A 21,187-nucleotide genomic window follows, 5' to 3' on the forward strand; every position below is an offset into this window, starting at 1 on the left:
TAGTAGTTTTCAATAACGTCGTCTTCTCATGTATTTAAAAATGTCATATTTTTTCTTGTCGTGAAAATTATATTTAACGGCGTAGTGTTTTAGTTATCGTCATTGTATGTCTATCTTGCGGCCTTGTTCTTCTAATATTTGTCATATTTTTCCTTTTTAACGACGGTGATTTGTTTGTGTTGGTCGTCTATTCTAATCCTCGACTATTTTTTAAAACTTATGCAGACTAAACACGTCTGTTCCTCGACTATCGTCGTTGTTTGTTTCTGAAAATAGGACGTACAAATTTTGTAATACGACTCTCATATATTACTAACCGACGTTGTTTGTTTTTTCAACGTCTATTATATAAATACATACGTCGTAAATAATGACACCGACAACTATTTCCACGTCATCTTTTATATAAAAATCGAAGTGGAAAATGTATTATACGACGGCTGTTTTTATCTAGGCGACGTAGTAGGAATAAATAACGTCGTCTTCTAATGTCCTTAAAGACGTCATATTTGTTGTTGTCGTGAAAATGATATTTAACGGCGTATTATTTTAATTTTCGTCGTTGTATGTCTATTTTGCGGCCTTGTTCTGTTAATATGTGTCATATTTTTCCTTTTTAACGCCGGTTTGTTTAGAGAGTTGGTCGTATATTCTCATCCCCGACTGCTTTTTTCGATCTTTTTGCAGTAAAAAGCCGTCGTTTTTTATTTGTTGATGACGTTGTATATTTTAACGACGACGGGGATTTAGCGTCGTGGTTTATTAGGGAAAAGATGACGGTGGATTCCACGACCGCTGAAAAACTGAATACACGACGGTGATTTACCGTCGTCTTTTTGCTTTTTTGTAGTAGTGTGTATTAATTGTATCCCATTATTTTACACTGTGGAAGAACCTTGCAGTGCATGGATGTAGGCATAACCGAACCACGTTAAAGTTGTGTCTCTCTCCATTATATACTTATTGCTCCCGGTAATGCTGTTGAACTTACAAAATTTTACTACTTCTGGTTTTTGCAGTTTCTCAGCTGCAATTCACACATGAATGAAGTGTGCATAAATTGAATTCACCACTTTACATTGATTGATTTCCTTAAATACAAAGTTACGTAAATTATACATAATACACTAAACAAATAAGTTAACAATACAAGCAAAAATAAATAAATTAGCAAGGCTTACAAGGAATAGTTTTTATTTTATAGGGTATATAGGATTAATTGAATCATTAAAAATAAATAAAATGAAAGTTTATGTTTGATCAAATTCATGAGGCTTTGGTCAATGATTTGAACGTCACGGATGAACCCAACAACACCGTGCCGGCGTCGACGGTAAAAGTGTCATATCGAAGGAAAAACTCCACCAACATTAACCTGGAAATGAGCACCACCAAATCCTTTCCCGGGCACTGCTTATTCTCAGCCGTCGGATGATCATCCATCTGACGACCGTTGGACCAGTAAAGGTACTTCAGCAGTTTCTCTCCCTCCCCCACAAACCTGTGGGCCACAAACTCCTCTGGGTTCTCAAAAACCTTCGGATCCTTCCCAACAAAATTCTGATTTCCAAAGATCATCTCACCTTTCTTGATCTCAAATGTGGCATCGTGGCTTTGGATCACGATATCCTCCTTGGCCTTCCCGTACTGGTACGGTACAGGAGGCTCGATCCTCAAGGCTTCATAAACCACTGATTTAGTCAAAGTCATCTTCTCCAGCGCTGCAAAAGTGACTTCACCTTCGCTTTCTTTAAGAACGGCTCTGATTTCATTACGGAGCTCGCGGTGAAGCTCCTCTCCTCCTGACGCAACCCACTTGATCAAAGCAGGAAACAAAAGCTTCATGCCACCAAATGCGTTGAAGCCAGCCACGAACAGCAGATTGTGACAAGCTTCCTCACGTGAAAGTCCGAATTTACCCTCAGCCAAGTCCAAAGCCGAAGCGGCGGACTCGTAAAAGGCATCGTACAGCTTCTTGTAAGGGGATTTGACGAGAAAGGCAGGGTAGGAGAACGTGTGCAGCAAGAAATCTTCAGCAAGCGCTAGAAACTTTGGCAACCCAAACGTAATCTGAGGGGCAAGCTGTGGAAAGAGCCAAAGAGTGACCAGGCTGGGCCCTTTGGAGCCGAGCTTTGTGTTTGACGGGCTCTGACCACAAAACAGCTCAAAAGCGAAATTGAATGACATGTCGTCGCTCAGTGTGTTGAAGTATGCCTTGCCATCTTTGGAGAGTTGGGCTTCCAAGTTGAGAAACATGTCAGAGGTGGAGCTCTGGAAGAGGGGTATAAATTTGGTGTGCTGAGAAGCGAGTAGGGCTGTGAAGTAGCTCTTGAGAGTGGCGTGGTTGGGCTCCGAAGGGTCAAGATAAGCGCAGACGCGGTAGCCGCCGGTGTAGGCGGTGGAGGGCATGTAAGTGCCGTCCAAAACGTCGCGTCTCAAGACTTTGGTGTTGTCAAAGATAATTGGGAAGCTCTTGGCATCGAGCAGAGCGATGACTTTAGGGTTCGAAGCAATGAGGATGCCGGGAGGCATGTTTGTGCGGAAGACTGTGGACTGGTATTTTTCTATTCTGGTTTTGAAGAAATCGTATCGGCCTTGGTTGTAGAAGTAGTCATAGCGATCTTTGATGTGTCCAAAAAATGGCCAGCCATAGTCTCCAGGGATTGGCTTCAATGGAAGGTTGTTTGGTGAAGAAGAAGAAGAAGAAGACATGGTTTGATAATTGTGCTTTGGGATGGGGAAGAGGTGGGATTTTTGAAGGCAATGTGGGATGAGTTGTACGAGGTTTTAAAATAAGGGATGTGCTTGCTTTGGGGTGCAGACTGGGAAAGTTAGGTTAAATAATTGTGTAGCTTATGGTCATATCAATAGCGTAGTTCCCTTATATATATATATATATATAGATATAGGGTGGTAACCTGTGGTGGGGGCTAGGGGTAGAAAAGTATTTTTAAACAAATATTCTATAAAAGTTGCTACATGTGTTTTTACTTTTCAGCCTGGGTCCGATTGGGGTCCCCTTCTATCCTAGTTCCTCTTTGAACCAAGAAGGATAAGATTTGCAGCAGAGGGAAAATTAAACCAACGTGGAGTAATGAAATTGAAGAAGAAAATGGTAGAATAGTATTTTGTGCCCTTGATCATCTAATTCATGTGTTTTAACGATAAAATAGAGAAGGGTATTTTGTCCCATCTTCTAATGACATCAAAAACGCATGGAACATGTGTGTAGTTTCTTATACAAACCTTGTATGGCTGCCGGGACACCAATGACTTTGTCTTTACAACACTTTCTCGCCTGAAGTTTTTTTTAAGGTTTTTTTTAAAATTTTAGTTTTTATACAAGTGATATTAGAGAAGACGGAATTCAAACACAGGACCTTAATACAAAGATAACTGCTTTAACAAAAGAAAAAAAAACGAAAAACATGTTTAAAAAAACAAAAATAAGGAAACACGCCAAAGAAGAGGAAAGCAATATATACAAGATTTTTCCAATCAATCAAAAAAAAATTTAGTGTATGTTTTCACCCACTCAAAACAAAACAAAAAAGTTAGTCTTCTTCTTCCTCTTCCTTTTTCTCAAATTGAAACATAAAATTTTTTGTAAATTTGATTTATGATTGCCATTGCATGCTAATCTCGATGACGAATTTTAGTTATTAAAAAAATTATCTTATGGTATTAAGTCATGGCAAATTTTTTTTTATCTTAAATATTTTCATATTAGATTATGTGAAGGCTCTCGTTTAAGTTTTGCACAGGGCCTTCAAAATCTCAGGACCGGCAATGGATATTGGGTGGTAACCTGTGGTGGGGGCTGGGGGTAAAAAAGTATTTTTAAACAAATATTCTATAAAAGTTGCTGCATGGGTTTGTAATTTTCAGCCTGGGTCCAATTGGGGTCCTTGAACCCTAGTTCCTCTCTGAACCAAGAAGGATAAGATTTGCAGCAGAGGGAAAATTAAACTAACGTGAAGTAATGAAATTGAAGAAGAAAATGGTTGAATAGTATTCTGTGCCCTTGTTCATCTAATTCATGTGGTTTTAGTTGGTTGGACCAAAAATCCAAACAGAATTAGGGAAGGGTATTTTGTCCCATCTTCTAATGACATCAAAAGGCATGGGACATGAACCTAGTACGGCTGCGGGGACACCAATGATTTTGTCTTTACAACACGTTCTCCCCTAAAGTTTATTTTTAAAGTTCTTATACAAGTGATACTAGGGTGGGCGGAATTCCAACACAGGACGTCGGTATAAAGATAATCGATTTTTAACAACTAGAATTATAAATCTCTTGCTTATTTATTGATTGATTTTAAATAAAAATAATATCGATAAAATAATTTGGTTGTACACAATCAATTGGGTTGGTTTGTTTTAATGTAAAAGGACTTTTCTTTTGTAAGCTAACATGTGATGGGTTAGAGTGTTAATGTAATAAATACAGCGCTAACCCAGCATCTTTTCAAAGTGTGGACATAAATATTATATCATAATATAATAATATTTATTTATGTAGCATTATTATATATTTATTTATTTATTTATTTTATAAACACAAAATGCACGTGCGAGAGAGGTCAAACTAGGTCATTTTTTTAACTGGAACTTGATATTTTGTCAATTTTGAGGCCTTGATATTTTGAATATGGGAAATTTAGGTTAAAATCTTGAAGGTTTTATTTATTTGTTGGCCAAATATCTTATTTACTGTAGCCTACATGGTTGAAGAAGAAATTAAGCGTAGGCAGCTGCCCACACTAGGCTCTATGTAGGTCGGCCAATGAATATACCCTGTGCCATTGAAGTTGAAATTAAAAGTTAGGAAATATGCTGCTGTGTTCATGTCCTTCCTATAACAAATTTTCTGTAAAATTATTATCAACTTGATCACATATTTCTTGACGTTTAATTTCAACTTCAATGACCCTTTTTTTACAAACATATGTCCTCGTGGCTTAATGAAAGAGTCAGGAAATTGAATTAATTTTTTTTTTTTTTCCAAACATATTTCCTGACTTTTCCTTTTACATATGTCCAAGTGGCTTAATGAAATTTCCTCGTGACTTTTTTTTTTTGGACAAATTAGTATGTAAATAATATAAATTATACAGGCTCCAATGTATTTATTATATAAGTCAAGTTACAATATAAATTTGAAGAGCATAACTTCTAAGACAAACTATATAAATGCGTGAACAACTTGATCACATCCTTGCGGCTTGAATGAGATTTTATACCTCTACCCATTCAAAGATATTGAACAAAAAACTAAAACCAGGGGAGAAAAAAAAACTCTAAACCAAGAGCCTGTCAAGCTGATTTGATGTCCAAAGAAATAAAAATAAAAAGACTTTTTGCTTTTTGCTTTCGGAAATAAACAACAGCATTAGAGCTGAAAATTAATCACTAGTAAGTTGACAATGGTTTTTTTTTAATTTAAAAAATTTGTATACAAACGATATTCTATTTTAATCTAATCTAAATCAAAGGAGGAAGATTCAAACTCGATTACAGAATGAAGAGCACATTCGCTCCAGCCAACTTGATTAAGCCCATGTATGCATAAGTTGACAATGTTTGTTGCACGCAAACTATAAAGTATTATAAAGTTTTTCTGTTTCTCAAAAGTCTAATGGGAGACTTTAGGTTTGAACGACTTTCCAATGAAGAAGTACGTTATGTATATAATGAAAAGTGCCAATCTAAATCCTAGGACTCTCTGCATTAAGATGTATATGTTATTAATTAACATGGATGACTAAAGATGTATATGTTATTATAATTACAAAAGATTTCATTTACCTCCTCTACCTTATCTTTTCCTCGACACTAGCTATAAAATAACAAAAAAGAATCAACTTTGGCACATTTTATATCTGCATTGTGACAAACAAGTCAATTCCGAAAAATTCTGGCGTAATTTGAAAAGGTCCATGTGAATCGTGATTTGTGAAAAATAAATGTGTATATAATGCCAAATTACGTTTTAAAAATTGTTACCTAACCTGATTAGGGCATCAAATTAGGAATTATATTTATCACTTCACACTCATGAATCATACCATTGGATCCATTCTGATTGCATATTCCTTTGTTCATATTCATATGTCCGTCTATAAAATAAAATGCTGTCATGCCCAAAAAAAAAAAAAACATAGAAATCTCGTTTCGTAGATGTTTCAGACTTATTTTAGTGACAGAAAAACGTTTATGAGTAAAACTACTTCCTATGTAAGCACTCTCAAACAACCTCCTTAATTATTTTTCCTAGTTTAATCAAAGCGGTAGACAGGAGAGACAAGAAAGGCATAACAAAATTTAAAGCATATGATTCATGTGTTATTTCTCCCACCCTGTTTCTTCTCGCTTTCCCATTACTTTTCCTTTCCTCTCTTCAATTATGCCACTGATCTAACCATACCATATGCGCGCTTAATTCCATGGAGTATTGGTCTCTACTTCTTCAACGCATAGCATACTAAGAAGGGTAATGCCAAACCAAGATGAAGAGTGTTAGCGTCTTTCGCACACCACATACTGAACAATGGATGATTATGGGACTCATTATAAAGGCCACATTGATCAACAACTCAGAATGCATTGGTCGATTGACGCTAGCACTCCTCCAACCTATATAGTTAATTTACAAAACCACTTTATCCCATGATATACAACACATTGTGGAGCTCTTGACGCTAGCACTCTCCAACCTATATATTTATTTTATATAACCACTTTACCCCATGATGTACAAGAACAGGTGACCCGTCACGGTCAACGCATTTTACATTTTCACATATACAGAGAGTAGATTTAAGAAATGAACATCACATGCTAACGTCGCTAGCAGAGTAAATAATTCAACGAAAAATAAGGGTAGGAAGAGTATCATTGTAGAGAATTCTCCACTCCCTCCATCAACCAAACAATCAAAGCCTATCATTATGAATTGCTGACTAAGAGCTTTTGGTTTTAGGTGCAAATACTGTACCCTTTCAAGATCATAACATGACGGTAAACGTGACAGATAATCACTCTGTTTTGTAAAAGCAAAGTCATCGCCTGTTGTTTAGCCTGCTTAATAAATAATCTACCAAGAAAAGAATTACGAGTATTCAAATCAAGAAGTTAATGTAATCGTCAACGACACAACGCAGAGCTGAAAATAATGGGGGAACCATAGCTGGATAGAACATTTTTTGTATTTTCATATGAGTCTGAAGAATGTACATATTCAACTTCTCGACCCAATAAGTTCTATTGATACATTTTCTCTTGTTACAAACAAAACTTCTGAAGGAACTCCATCCTTGCAGATCTTACCTCAGGTGAGAGGAATCCTGTCTAAAAGAGAGACATGTCTGCCGGTGGTCCATACAGAGTCTTCCAAGACAATGGAATAAACCATTTATCATTGCTGTTGCCTGCACAAACCATTAGTGAAGATGAGTATACCACTAACATCAAGAAACTCAGGCTTCTAGGAAAAAAAATTGGGGTTCGGAAAGGGGAAAATCAAGGATCTTTTTAAATATTGGCTAAAGTTTACAACTTTTAATAATAGCCTGAATGCTTCTAATAAAACGTTAAGCTATAAAATCGATAATTAAGAATGTGAACTCAGAATAATAACTGACAACATAATGGATGACGATTTAGGTAGCTGTGGTCACGCAAGGCAATTGCATCCTTGCCAAACCCTGCCTCAGGGTTTAATTTTAGTTCATCACCATCCTACATCCAATTTATAGTTGGGTAAATCACCCCCATTCAGGATGGGCTAGGACTGGGGCTGAAATCATGCCCTTGGGTAACCATTCTTCTAGGACAACCTAATGAATTATAAAATCTGACCAGTGAAGAGAATGATAAATAAAAAATCTATATATTGACAAAATCTCAACTTCCTGTCGGCACTCTGAATGTTGATCAGCACATGCTATGAAACATACATGTGCCACCTGCACACAAAAAGACACAATATCTATTTCTAAAGCATTACCGACCAAGAAATCAAGACTTAAAATGACACGCATTAAATTAAAATCACTACATTTTCTTTAAAGAATAAGAAAGTATTAAGATTAACACACGTGCTAATCAAAGAGAACAGGCAAAACAAAAAATAAAGCTTATGGGAATGACAACACTTCCTCTCAAACAAAATTCATTTATCACAAGACATCCCTAAGGTTTGCGAAACTATCAGATTGCATCCTTTATGTTTTTTTGTGTCATTTGTGGTCCTTAAGGTTAATACGTGTGCTCACAAATAGTCCTTGCCGTCAAGTTCCATCCAAAAATCTGTTAAATTGATGATGTGGCACACATGTGGGTCTCACATATCCACTGTTATGACGCCACGTGGATTAAATAAAAAAATACATTTTAAAAAATAATTTCAAATTATAAACCATTAAAAAACTTCAAAAAATTAAAAAACAAAATAAAATTCACCACCTCCTTCAGCTCCAACAGTGAGCGAGTGCCTTGGGTTTGGTTTTTGGTCCTTCTTCTGGGGTTCCAAGTACTTTGAAAGTTTTTAGATTCAGCTGCTCTGCTTGCTTTCTCCTTCTTAAAATCCTATTTATTAATAAATAATAAACCAAAGCTCTGCTCTATACAAACGTCTACGCTCCCATCCAACCTCCTTCCATATCCCAACCCGCTATCTCAAATCAACACCCACAACAGCCAGCCCAAACCTTGATCACCCCTCACCCACTGCCCGTCTAATCTCCACCACCAAAGCCCAAAATTGGATGTTGTAATTATTTTTATAATACAAAAATGGGGTGAAATTACATGAATTCTTTCTTGTTTGTGAATTTTCGGGGATAAAATTTTGGCATTCGATTTTATTTTGCTGCTGTTGGTTGCTGTCAAAAAAAGAGAGGAGGGAAGAGAGACAAAGAGGGAGAGAAAATGAGGAGGGCGGGGCAGTGGTGCGAAGGGTGGGTGAGGATAGGGTGTGGCTGTTGGAGGTCTGAGAGGGAGAGGGAGGGGCGGGGGGTGATGTGGCTCGGAGCGAGGAGAAAAATGGGGAAGGGAGAATGGTGAGGGTTGGGGTTTAGTGCGATGGAGAAGATGATGGTGATTTTGTTTTTTTTGTTTTCAATATGTTTTCTTTTCTTTTAAGTTTTTAAAATTTTTTATAAGTTTCAAATGTATTTTTTTTATTTAATCCATGTGGCATCATATCATTGGATATGTGAGACCCACATGTGTGCCACGTCATCAATTTAACAGATTTTTGGACGGAACTTGACATCAAGGACTATTTGTGAGCACACGTATTAACCTTAAGGACCACAAATGACACAAAAAAACATAAGGGACGCAACGTGATAGTTTTGCAAACCTCAGGGACGTTTTGTGATAAAAAGCCTTCATTAAATAGTGAAATAGTTATAGCTATTCATTGAAGAGAAACTAACCCTGGAAATTACTGGGACTCAAGTCCAGAAGTTTGCATGCTGCTTCAGCCAAATGGAAAGCATCAGGTATGTTGTCCCCTTCTGAGCAGTAGCAAAATAAGCATGTGACCTTCAATCCTTTGGCCTGATTCAATAAGAGAAACCATAGGATAAATAAAATACAAAATTTCCTTGTAATTCATGGTTTACGCATTTGGGCGAGAGAGATTGAAACGGAAATGATTGCAACCAGTTGGCATGAACACATTTATTGCAAAACATAAATAGGGTGTTCGCCAAGGGGAACCCCCCATGTTTGGGAACAACTGTCCACGTCCACTTATTGCAGTCTTGGGTATGCATTGCAAAGAATACCTTGAGACAAGAAAAGAGTGCGGCAAAAGGCAAGCTCGGGTAGTAATATTCTTCTTCTTCTAGTTCACCTTCAAAGGGCAAGATGCTCTCTGGTATGGCATTGCCTTCAGCTAATGCGCTGAGATACTTCCAAGCCTTCTGAGTGGGTTTATATTCCTGCAGTTTTTTCCACCCAAGCTGTTCGCAGTAATCATCTGTTCCATCTGAATTGGTGCTAGACAGGTAAAGCGTCTGCAAACCACTGGTATGTCGCCAAAAGATAAATCAGCATTTCAAAAAAGCACATAAAACAACAGGCCATCCAGCTCCCCAACCACATCATTGTACGAACAATAGAGTTCAAAAGCATATAATTATCTTTTATGACTAGTTATGCATGTTTGAAGAATGGAAATGTTTAGTTTCCACATCGGTTCCAAGTTCTTGGTACAATTCCTGAAGTACACCAGAAAGTTTATTCTCAAATGAAACTTTAACTGAAGAAGGTATAATATTTTTATGGTATCATTACCAAACTCTACGAAGTAAAAGCAAACATAAGATGCAAAAATACACCAAACTAAGAAGCTGCAGTGCCAAGCAGGAAATGCCAGAATTCTAGGGGAATACAACAGTTAGATCCAAGAGGGCAATGATCGTGCAATTGTTGCAGAGAGAGAGTAAAGTAGTTTTAGTTCAAAACAAATTACAAGATGTTTGTATTTTAACAATCTTAAGAGATGTTTCAATATTTGTCATTCCCTTCCTCTGGAATATTTAGATTTACCAAAATCAAGTATTTAGCTTATTAGGTTGAGAGTTTGACCTAAATATTTTTCATCCAATCAGCTACATTCCTATATAAACGCACTTCCCTAGTTGATGCATTCGAAGTATTAAGGAATTTTTAAAAACTAGGTGCATGAAATGCTTACTTGCCAGGGCACTGGTCTGAGCTGACCGAATAACTTACTCATAGCCATTAAACGAAAAAACTTCAAAAATTTTAAAAAGCTAACAGAAAACGAGAACCCTGCTCATTATACCTTGACATATCAACTCTCTGCCACCTCCCAAAATCTAAGCTTGAGAGCACGACAACATGCTTCTTTCCACTAGCAGCAACATAATCAGCCAAGTTTTTAGCAAATTCAATCATCCTTCCCTGTTTAGAATTACCATTTTTTTAAAACCTTTAAGATTCAAAAGCACAGCACTACAACGAGAAAGATGAAAGGACCGAAACAATCCCAAATGTGTAGCAGAAGGTTCAAGCGTACCTTAACAACAGGAGACCTTTGTTGGATTAAATTCATTGCATTAGCAGACGAATCATAAGCTGCAAACCCAAATATGAATTCATTTAAAAAACAGATTTTTCTTTTTAAAGCTAAGTAAGAAAGAGAAGTAAGAGAGACCTTCAAGAGGGAGAGCAAGCTCGCCATTTGGAACAGGCCCATATGCGTCGTTGCCAACGCATGGAAGCACATAGGGAGTATCCAAATACCCAATTCTCTCAGCTCTCGTTGACGCAACTAAGAGGTCCACTGCAAGCTGCCCCACATTTCCAATAGACAAAGCCGGCTGCATTCCATAAAGATTCAAATTTTCAAATTTTCAAATTTTCCTAGACTTTCTAAGCAACCAAAGAGAGCTCAACCGTCCGGGAAAAAAAAAAAAAAAACTCCTAGCTAAACATTAACTAAAAAATTAGAAAGAATAGCCACTGCCCTAGAAAATTGAACTGACCAGGATCAGAGTGGAAGAGTCGCCGTTGACGCGTTTTCCTTGTTCAGGAACGAATTCCATTGCCGAGCAAAGCAGGAAATTGCTGAAATGTATGATCGGTGAGCCGGTGACTCTGAATGTGAGGGAGGTTGTTCAAGCTGAAGAAGAGGAGGAAACTTTTTGGGGAAGAAAATATATGTGGGCCGATTCTGGGCTCCATTAGTCCTAGTTTTGGGGCCTTGGCTAAATTGGGCCAACTAAAAGTCTAACACCACATAATGATCGTAACAAAAAAATTATTGTAATGCGAGAAAAGCTTCATGATAATTATTTCTGAAATAAGGTTGTGCACAAGAATTTTTCTTTACAAGGGTGTTATGGGATTCTAATTAATTGAGTTTTCTTAGTGTCTATTTGGTTCGCGGAATGTTTCTTTGGGTATAGAGAAAACGGGACTCATTCATTTGACAAGTAGTTGTTTATTAAAGGATATAAGTTTTGTATTGAAGATGACAAAAATGTATCAATAGCGTGTTGATATGCTTTATTAGTGACATGTTGTTGAGGCCCAAAAATTTAGGGTTGGGCTCAAATAAATTTTCGGCCCAACGCAATGCCTTATTAAGAAAAGACCCGATTTGGAGCACGCGAAAGTTCGTCATTCACGCTTGCATGAGCCACGACCACGTGTCATGCCAAATAAATATGCAATCCGTCACGCTAAGAATCGAAATAAGCCTATAAAAGGCACTGACTCTACAAGCTCATGCTAATTATCCCGTTAAGCATCGTATCCTTTTTTAAAGGATATAAAATTCAAGCACGCCAAGCAACATGCAATACCAATCGAAAAATCATTATTACTACACCTAGCCACGCTACAAGCTTAAGTGGGCACAAGCCATGCAAACGCCCAAGGCTTGCTTGAGTGAGTTGTGGTATAGATGGTAACGAGCTTTCATGAGACCCATTGATGAGTCGAGAAATGAGAGTTTTGGGCTGCTTGGGAGCCCCAAAACTCAAGCCCATTTCTTGAGCCCAAATATGTGGGTAAGCATAAAAGAGAGAAATAGCCCAATACTTTAGGAAAAATTAGCTCATCATCTCAATAAAAATAGTCCATCACTTAGGAGGTTGACCCATTCCCTTAAATACACTAACCCATCACCTTAGGAAGCCCTAAATAGCCCAAGTGGTTTAGAAAATATCCAAAAAATCCCCAGCACATGGTTTGAAATGAAACCACGATAGAAAACCAGGAGATGTTTGTACGCTCAGGAAGCTGGAAAACTCCAGCACATTACCAAAGACAAACCCAATGCAAGCCATTAGGAAAACCAAGGGATGTTTAAGCAAAACACCCTTCAAACCAGCATACATACCAATTTCTTTCCCCCCACCAGATCTTGCCATGAAGTAGGGGAGGAAAGGAGGAGAAATGACAATCAAAAATAAGAAATCACCACTAATAAGCCTAGAGCTCCCAAAACCCTGTTTTTGGTGCGATTGGGCAGAGGAGAATTTCACAAAATGGGATGGATCGAAGGGAGAAAAGATAAATGAAATGAGAGACTTGGCAAAATTGGAGAGAACCCATTAGGGTTTCTTGGGAAGGAGGAGCTTCCAACAACTATAAAAGGAGGTACCTCCTACCCATTAAACTCAACTAGAGCAGTCGAGCAAGCTTATTCTCTAACTGCTAACATCAAGCCCACGTGCCTCACCTTCTATCTCCTTCTTCTTTATCCTAAGCAACACACATCTGGGGAGCAAGCTTTATCTCTCCTCCTTGAAGCCTCTGCAATTTTGAGCCATATTCATCCATCTCCTCCCATTTTCTCTTCTGTTAAAACACTTCATAGATTGACAGACTTTTCGTCAAGCTGCCGGAAACTACTCAACACACCCATCATACCCCCATCTCTCTCCCTCTTCAACAAACCCTCTTAGAATACATTCCTTCTTGTTTTAAAACACTGTTTCTCATAGGAATTCACAGCCCTCTCTTTGTTTATGCTAAACTCATGATTGTTTTGCTCTCATGCCACAAGCCTCTCATGCCAAGCTAAGATTCTACCTGCAAGCACTAAGAATTTATCTGTAAGTAGCCATTATTTTTGTTGGTGAAGGTAACCAAGATGCTTCCTAAGGCTGCACTACCCTTTCGAAGCATTTTTGGGGCCTAATTTTTGAACTCAAGCATAGGGGGTAATTTCACTTGTTTCTCTTTTCGGCAGCCCAAGCCCATTTGTCAGGCTGCTGGAATAAAAAGACCCCTACACATATTATCAGTACATATTGGTAGTCCATCCTTTATGTTCTTTTGAGAGAAACCCTTTCAACCGACACCTTAAAACTATGCCAAGTTGCTAGGAGTTCTTCTAACAGGGTTAGCAAGACTTACCAAACCTTCATCTTAAGATCTCTTATTCTATAGAAACGCCACATTTTAAATTTCCCTTATTATAGTTTAGGTGATTGAATTGTATACACAATTTGGTTTCTATTTGTTTTTAGTTTACAATAAGTCCAACACATATTAATGTTGACTCTTGAATCTTCTCCTATTTGTCCCTAAAAAACCAATTTTTATCAGGACCCATAGTTGAGTTAAATAAAAACGAAATAACAGGAGACTCTTTAAAACTTGTTCATGGGTTGAAAGCCAAGACAAAAGAACAGGAACATGTCTTCTTTTTGTCTTTTTCTTTTTTTCATATCTGATCAACCAGAGAGAGAGAGAGTCTGGCATGTGCAAAACAATACTAGCAGAAACTAGGGTTGGCAATGGATCGTGTCGTGTCGGGATAATAAACTTATCAAGAATGCTCAATCTGAACCCAACCCATTTAATAAATGTGTTATGTCAGGTTCGGATCGTCTTTTATCGTGTGGGTTTCGAGTCGTGTAACGAGTTCATAAATAATAACATACATGTTACAAAACTCAAAACTGAAAAAATTTAAATAAAAAAACGGAGAGAGGAGATAAAATATAAGAAAAAAAAAAAGAAAAAAAAAGATAGAGAGAAGAGAGGAGAGAACAGAGAAGGAGAAGAAAAAAAAATAGAAAGAGAGAAAGAGGAGAGAAGAGAGAAGGAAATAAATTTTCTTTTTAAAAAAAAAAAAAGAAAAAAAAGAGAGAGGAGAGAAAACTAAAGAGAAGGAAAAGAAAGAGAGAAAAAAAAAAAAAAAAAAAAAAGAAAAAAAAAAAAAAAAAAGAGAGGAGAAGATAGACGGAAAAGAAAGGAAAAGGGGCACAAACGTTTTGGGTAAAGCAGAATTGGACTCAATTATTGGATGAGAATCCTGACTTTTTCATGGTTGAACAAGACCTTGGCCGTTGACTCCTGAAATATGAACTCCCCAATTCTTATTATATTGTTCGTAGAAAAAACAGAGTCTTCTTCTTCATCAGTAGTAGTAGGTTGCAGGTCCTTGTTTCCACTTTGTTCTCCCATCTTCCTCCTTAGCTTGTAAGTTTCTTCTCTTGGGTTTTAGTTTTAGATTCACACAATTAATTGGTAAACAATGGCTGCTTCAAGTTCAACAGAAGATACTGAAATGGCGGTGGCTATGGAGGAGATTGCTCGTGAGCACGACGCAGGGGATATCGAGTCTGCTAAGCACTCTGAGAACTGGAACTCCACGAACGAGGATGAAATTAGTATTGACAAATGCATGGACCCTGAAATATACAGCTACACAACCTCTAAAGAAGAACTGCAGATGGAATTGCTCCAAGTAAGCCCCCTTGGCAACACCCTGGTTCACTTCGCCGCGAGTGTAGGCGACGCTGCCCGTGTCGAACGGCTGCGCTACCAATCACCGGAGCTCATCCTAACGAAAAACAACGACGGAAACCTCCCGCTGCACTTAGCAGCATCCGTAGGGAACCGGTCCACTGTCCGTTCTCTTGTAGAATTTCCTCAAACTGATATGCTGAGGGAAAAGAATAACAGAGGGAACACGGCGCTGCACGTGGCCATGGAAAATGGGCACATAGAGGTGGCTAAGTTGTTGATTTTAATAGATGGATCGATGTGGTATTCTCCAAATATGCACAACAAGACTCCCATTTCCATTGCTGCTGAAGCTGGAAATCATGAGCTCGTTAATTTAATGCTCTACCGCTATCAAGATCAGCCAGTAGGCACTGAACCAGATGGCTCCAGCTACTATCTTTTTAAGAACCGGTGGGAAGGGAACTCGGTTCTTCGAGCTGCCATCTTAGGAAGGAATAAGGGTACATAATTTCTTTCTGCCACTAAATTTTAAGCATCATTTTTGGTTGACATTTTAATCAAATACAATCTTTTTGGTTGCCATTATATTTTTTGTAAATTCTTATAGGTGTCTTTGATGCAATACTTTTGGACACTGATCCGTCTTTGATCAACTCATCCGATGAAGAGGGGATGACTGCTCATACACTTGCAGCACATATAGGTGACACTGAAGCTGCAGACAAGTTGTTAAGCTTATGTCCTGATGGCCCATACAAGCAGGACAAAAACGGCTTCACACCGGCACATTTGGCCTCCAGAAAAGGCCACATCAGGATTGTCGAAATGTATCTTAATCGTTGCCCGCCATCAAGGTACTTGCTCGACGGTAACAGATGGAACATTCTACATGTGGCAGTTTGGCATCGAAGAGACAACATGGTAAAATATTTGCTCAAAAGGCGAGAGCTTGAAGGGCTTATCAATCAGAAAGATCGATTTGGAAACACACCTCTGCATTTGGCAGTTCGGCAAGGGTATCCAAAGACTGTCAGCATTTTGGCATCGGATAAGAGGGTTAACTTAAGCATTAGGAACCATGAACGCCATACGGCAATGGACATTGCACGAATGTCGTTGATGGGTGAAAAGATCTTGTTTCTTCGAAGGGTTAATTTTCTTAACCCATTTTATTGCCTTCACATTTCAACTCTCCTTGCAAAGGAGCGGATCATTAACTGCAATTTTTCTCTCCTTGCAGCCTCTAACAGTTATGGCCTTGACATTAGCTAATGCTTCACGATCTCAAGAGAGGATTATTGCCAAAGTAAAGCCGGCGAGAGTTAATTATTTTAAGAACACTAAGAAAGCTGGAGAATTTCATTCTGGGGCCACTGAGGATGCTGACAGCCACAGACAGACTGTCAACAATCTCTTGTTGGTGTCGACACTCGTTGCCACGGTAACCTTTGCTGCTGGCTTCACAGTGCCGGGTGGATATAAGAACTCTGGACTTGATGAAGGCATGGCAACTTTGGTTACAGATTGGCCATTCAAAACATTTCTGATATGCAACACCATTGCAATGTATAGCTCAATAACTGGTGCAATTTCCCTTCTTTGGGCACAAACAGGTGATATGAGTTATGCTTCTGCAAGATTCGGATTGCCAATATTAGGGGTAGCTCTCTCAATGATGTTCATGGCTTTCATGGCTGGTGTTGCACTAGTAACAAGTAACCTTATTTGGCTTTCGATCTTTGTTGCCATTACGGGTTCAATCTTTCTCGTCATCATATCAGCTCTGCTTGTTCCACTAATAGTCCCAATTTCTTCCAAGAATCGCATTACACGGTTCATCTTGTACTGTATCTTCCGTTTGTTGTTGAGCGTAACTAGATATGATGATGATGATGACGATGACGGGGTTCACATTGTTGGTTGACATGGGGAGAAGAATAGCTTTTGGATTCTCAAACATTCTCAATCAAAGCTATGGTGAGTTATGTTCAAGATGGCGTGCTACCGGCCGCCTCTAATTTCTTGCCTCTTCCTCCCATTCTATATTTATTTCTAGACTTCTCTTCATATGTTCTCCTAGTTCCACAGCCTCTCTGTTGCTAGAAATTTATCTCCTATGCCGCCATTAGAAATACTCCTTAAAAGCATTAGAAGTTGACATATATAGAAGTTAACATACCCTTTGTACTATGATACTGTTAATTACTGCAATGAGTTCAAATATCTTCTACTGCTCTTACAAAATAGAGCAATTTGTGTAATAGAATTAGAGAGAGAATACATGTCTCTCCTCTCATATTGAATATTAAGGGAAGTCTAGTGGTGCCAAACCACCCTCTGCATCCCCTGTTTTTTTGCTCTGTTTTTCTTTTGCATTTCATTGTTGAGCTTGCTAGATTTGAGCAGCTAACCTCACATCTAGATTAATTCTTTGTTTACTGGCATGATGAAATTTCAGTTTGGAGATCTACAATGTTTGAAACATCACAAATTGCTCTTCTTCTTCTTTTTTATGAACAAGGGAGGGAAATTTCTCATTAATTTAGGGTGTTCGTATAGGCATGCATGAAGATTTGATGATCCACCAAATATTTTGGCCTTCCAGAAAGAGATTATTTTGCTCGTTGCCCTTAGCCAGAAAAAAAATATCCTCACCCATCTTTCTAGCTTCTGCTGCATACCTACAAGTGTCATCCTGGTATCTGTTTCTTCAACAAATACAGTTCACCTTCCATCCGATGGATAAACCATTCATGAGTAAGGCAAATCAAGATACATTCCTACAGCAAACTAATATTCAGCCCCTTCAAACTCCAAGCCGCAGACAATCAGAGAAAACTAATGTCATGTAACAGTACCAAAATTTTCAAAGCGAAACCTTTAAAAGATACGTTCCAAGAGCCGCCATATACATATAAAATAAGTGCATATACATGTCAATACGTTTTACTATTAACATGCTGTTGTCGACATATTGACATCTTGAAACTATGTCAAGTTGCTAGGATTTCTAAGGCCATTGCATGGAAACCATCAAAAAGCGGATTATTAGCTGGAATTATCAAAGCCATCAACGCTTCTCATAAGATCCCTTCTATATACACATACTTTGACTCTTGAAGCTGTATCCTCCTCTATTTTTCCCTAAAAACGTCGTTTCCTTTTCGATTGCCTTTTTCCGACGACAATCTTAGTTTGGCTTCGACATTTTTGGACTGGTTTGCCTTTTTCCGACGACAATATTAATTTGGCTTCGACATTTTTGGACTGGTTTGCCTTTGACTTTTAAGTCATCATGCCATGCTATGTAGCACCACTCAAGCACAATCCCAGACAAATGGTGGCGCGCATGCCATGTATCACAAAAAACGTTCCCATGATCATGAAGGTTTAAAATCCTTTTTCTGAATTTAGCAAGAGGTGATATGAACAATAAGAAACCATTACAACATCATGTTAATATGAACAATAAAATAGAAGAATTTCAAGAAAACAACTCTTAAAATAAACTCGCAACGAAATTTTTTCGGTTGATACTCAGATTCCGAATAATATTTTTTCACGTCTATATTAACCAAGCTTACGAAACTTCGAAATGGGTTAAAATTCAAAAGTAAATTTTTGTGGCCTATATTTTCTTGTCAGGGAGGACGACTCATCACCTACGTACACCAATTATTTGTATGTATCAACCAATTGTATAGGTCGACAAAGACAATACTACTAGTTTTGGCAGTGACAGCTTGTTAGACTTTAGAGCCCAGGAATTAATTGTCATAAACCTGTCCATTAATGTTAAGATTAATCAACAAGCCCTACACTAATTTTTTTCTTCAGATATGTTGCGAGAAGATAGAAGACTTTGATTTCTAACCTCTAGTTTAGACTTAGTTTAGGTGTGATGTGAAATCGAACATGCGTGCCTACCTACTTGACCAAGAAAGCAAGACCTATTTTCTATGTGTAGTTATCTCTAAGCAATTGAATTTCCTTGGAGTGGCTAAGGTGACATGAGTTTTATAACTGTAGCGGACTTCATTGTTTCTGGCAAAAAAAATATCATCGAGGTCGGAATAAGATCAATGACTTTTCTAGTATATTGTATTGTTTGTAGAAACAGTCATCATCAATTCTTGCCCAGCTGGTTCTACACCTTGGTTTTTAATTATGTTTTTCTTATGTAACCCTACTAGTGCAGATTTATAATATTTCATTACGTAAAAAACCGAGGCAACAAGTTGATATGTTCATCGTTTCACAAACGTGTTTGATGATTTGGAGGCAACCCCAGATTAATAAAATAGTTATGGAAGATCTTCCTGAATTATGCAAATTACTCTGACTTGACTTCCATGGCTAATTTAATCGTACGTGTAGTTTACAAGACAAATATAAAAAAGAAAGGGTATATAAAGTATATATAAAAGCTTGGATGAAAAAATATCTGTAGCTTAATAAGAGACAACAATCATCTATTTAACTTTAATTTAAACGTGTATTACTTTCATTCCACAACTTCACACGCACTTGAGACAAGTGTCAATGACTATGCCAAGAATCTCCTCCCACGTTTTGGAATGATTTGATTGTTATATAATATAACCCCTTTTAAATAGAATTTAGAATAACAATTCAAACAACCATGATCACAGAAGTTCAAAACCCTTTCTTTAATTTGACAATATGTGTTTTTTTTCCTTCTTTTTTGTCATAATTAAGTATGATAGAAGTAGGAGAAAAACTTTATCTACATACAAAATTACTACTGTAATGATTAATTTTTTCACATGATAATATTTGATTGACTTAAGATATTAGACATGACGTTGCATGGAAGTTCTTTCTTTTTGCCCAAAAAAGTACTTGTTCAATTATTTTCTTGTTAGTCTATGTCTGGCTTAGTGACAATCGTGGGACTCTGCAGAGTCCAAATCAGCATCAGCCATGTGTAGAGCACTAATGAAACTAATAATTGAGTTGGTAAGGTTAGGGGACGCCTTGTCTCCTCTAACATTCAGTGACTATTCCAGAATGGACACTAGATCGACAATGGTCCACTTATACTGCAAGGAGAGAGCGCCAATTGTACAGCGCAGCAGCATACGTCTATCATTTGCAGGGTGTCTTGTGTTCTACTGTCTTCTGAAAATTCTAAACACTGATATCAAAAAGGTATTTGCATGTATAATATACTTCATGGAATCCAATAATTCCAACGGTCCATTTTCCTTCCCGGTTTGATGTTTATCTTTAAGGAAAATTTATAGTCTATAGAAGGTAACGTTATCGAAAGTAATGTTGTCTTGCTAGAGTAAATCTGAACCACAGTTTCAATTAAGATTTGACTTAATCAATGATTCATATTCGACGAGATAGTCTGACAAGAACACATTTGTCTTCTAATGATCCGAATTGTTGATTTTCCAAATCTTCGTTAAAATATCATCTTTGAAAACATTAAAACAACAAATTGTGATAAAATAAATAGAGGAACATACTGCTTTCAAATAAACACTAAAATGACGATCATTTCATCAAATAGTTTAATGTTATTTGATTCTGATGATGTTTTACACCTATAATCTATGAATTAAAACTTGAAAAATAAACATTTAAACCATTAAACAATGCGAATAAAAAAGTTGGTTAAATAAACTTATTTGAGAAATATCTCTCAATTGAACAGGCACCCCTCAAACACATCCTTTATTTGAAGGAAACTTTGAAATGGTGGCCTAAATTCGACCACTACATCCTTGTGTGCGGCCTATATTTTCTTGTCTGGTGCGACTTATCCTTGAATATACTGGTCTGCAGCGACAACTTGTGAGCATTAATTTTCATAAACCCTGTCCATAAGATTGATCAATATACAGGCCCTACATGTATTGCCAGATGACTTAATTTTTAACCTCTACTTCAGCTGTGATGTGAA

At 37.5% G+C, this 21,187-nt stretch overlaps 3 protein-coding genes across 4 annotated transcripts; 1 reads left to right on the plus strand and 2 right to left on the minus strand.

Annotated features, from left to right (window-relative positions):
* Nucleotides 1-1,047: 1,047 nt before the first annotated feature.
* Nucleotides 1,048-2,851, minus strand: LOC117636396 (allene oxide synthase 3-like). The gene has a single exon (XM_034370873.1). The coding sequence runs from the start codon at nt 2,710-2,712 to the stop codon at nt 1,267-1,269; it is 1,446 nt and encodes a 481-aa protein (XP_034226764.1). The 5' UTR covers nt 2,713-2,851; the 3' UTR covers nt 1,048-1,266.
* Nucleotides 2,852-7,167: 4,316 nt separating this feature from the next.
* On the minus strand, nt 7,168-11,729 carry LOC117637818 (proteasome assembly chaperone 2). Of its 2 annotated transcripts, none has more exons than XM_034372841.1 (7): nt 11,529-11,729; nt 11,198-11,363; nt 11,060-11,118; nt 10,826-10,944; nt 9,801-10,041; nt 9,447-9,570; nt 7,168-7,433 (listed from the first exon to the last, which is right to left on the minus strand). In XM_034372841.1, the coding sequence occupies exons 1-7, from the start codon at nt 11,586-11,588 to the stop codon at nt 7,354-7,356; spliced, it is 849 nt and encodes a 282-aa protein (XP_034228732.1). In that variant the 5' UTR covers nt 11,589-11,729; the 3' UTR covers nt 7,168-7,353. The 2 variants fall into 2 exon arrangements, with proteins under 2 accessions (XP_034228732.1, XP_034228733.1); XM_034372842.1 differs by having other exon boundaries at nt 11,198-11,333; nt 11,529-11,703.
* Nucleotides 11,730-14,917: 3,188 nt separating this feature from the next.
* On the plus strand, nt 14,918-17,607 carry LOC117637817 (protein ACCELERATED CELL DEATH 6-like). Its single transcript, XM_034372840.1, has 3 exons — nt 14,918-15,752; nt 15,860-16,401; nt 16,493-17,607. The coding sequence occupies exons 1-3, from the start codon at nt 15,038-15,040 to the stop codon at nt 17,174-17,176; spliced, it is 1,941 nt and encodes a 646-aa protein (XP_034228731.1). The 5' UTR covers nt 14,918-15,037; the 3' UTR covers nt 17,177-17,607.
* The last annotated feature ends 3,580 nt before the right edge of the window (nt 17,608-21,187 follow it).

This window comes from Prunus dulcis, chromosome 8, assembly GCF_902201215.1.
Source record: "Prunus dulcis chromosome 8, ALMONDv2, whole genome shotgun sequence".
Lineage (NCBI taxonomy): Eukaryota > Viridiplantae > Streptophyta > Magnoliopsida > Rosales > Rosaceae > Prunus > Prunus dulcis.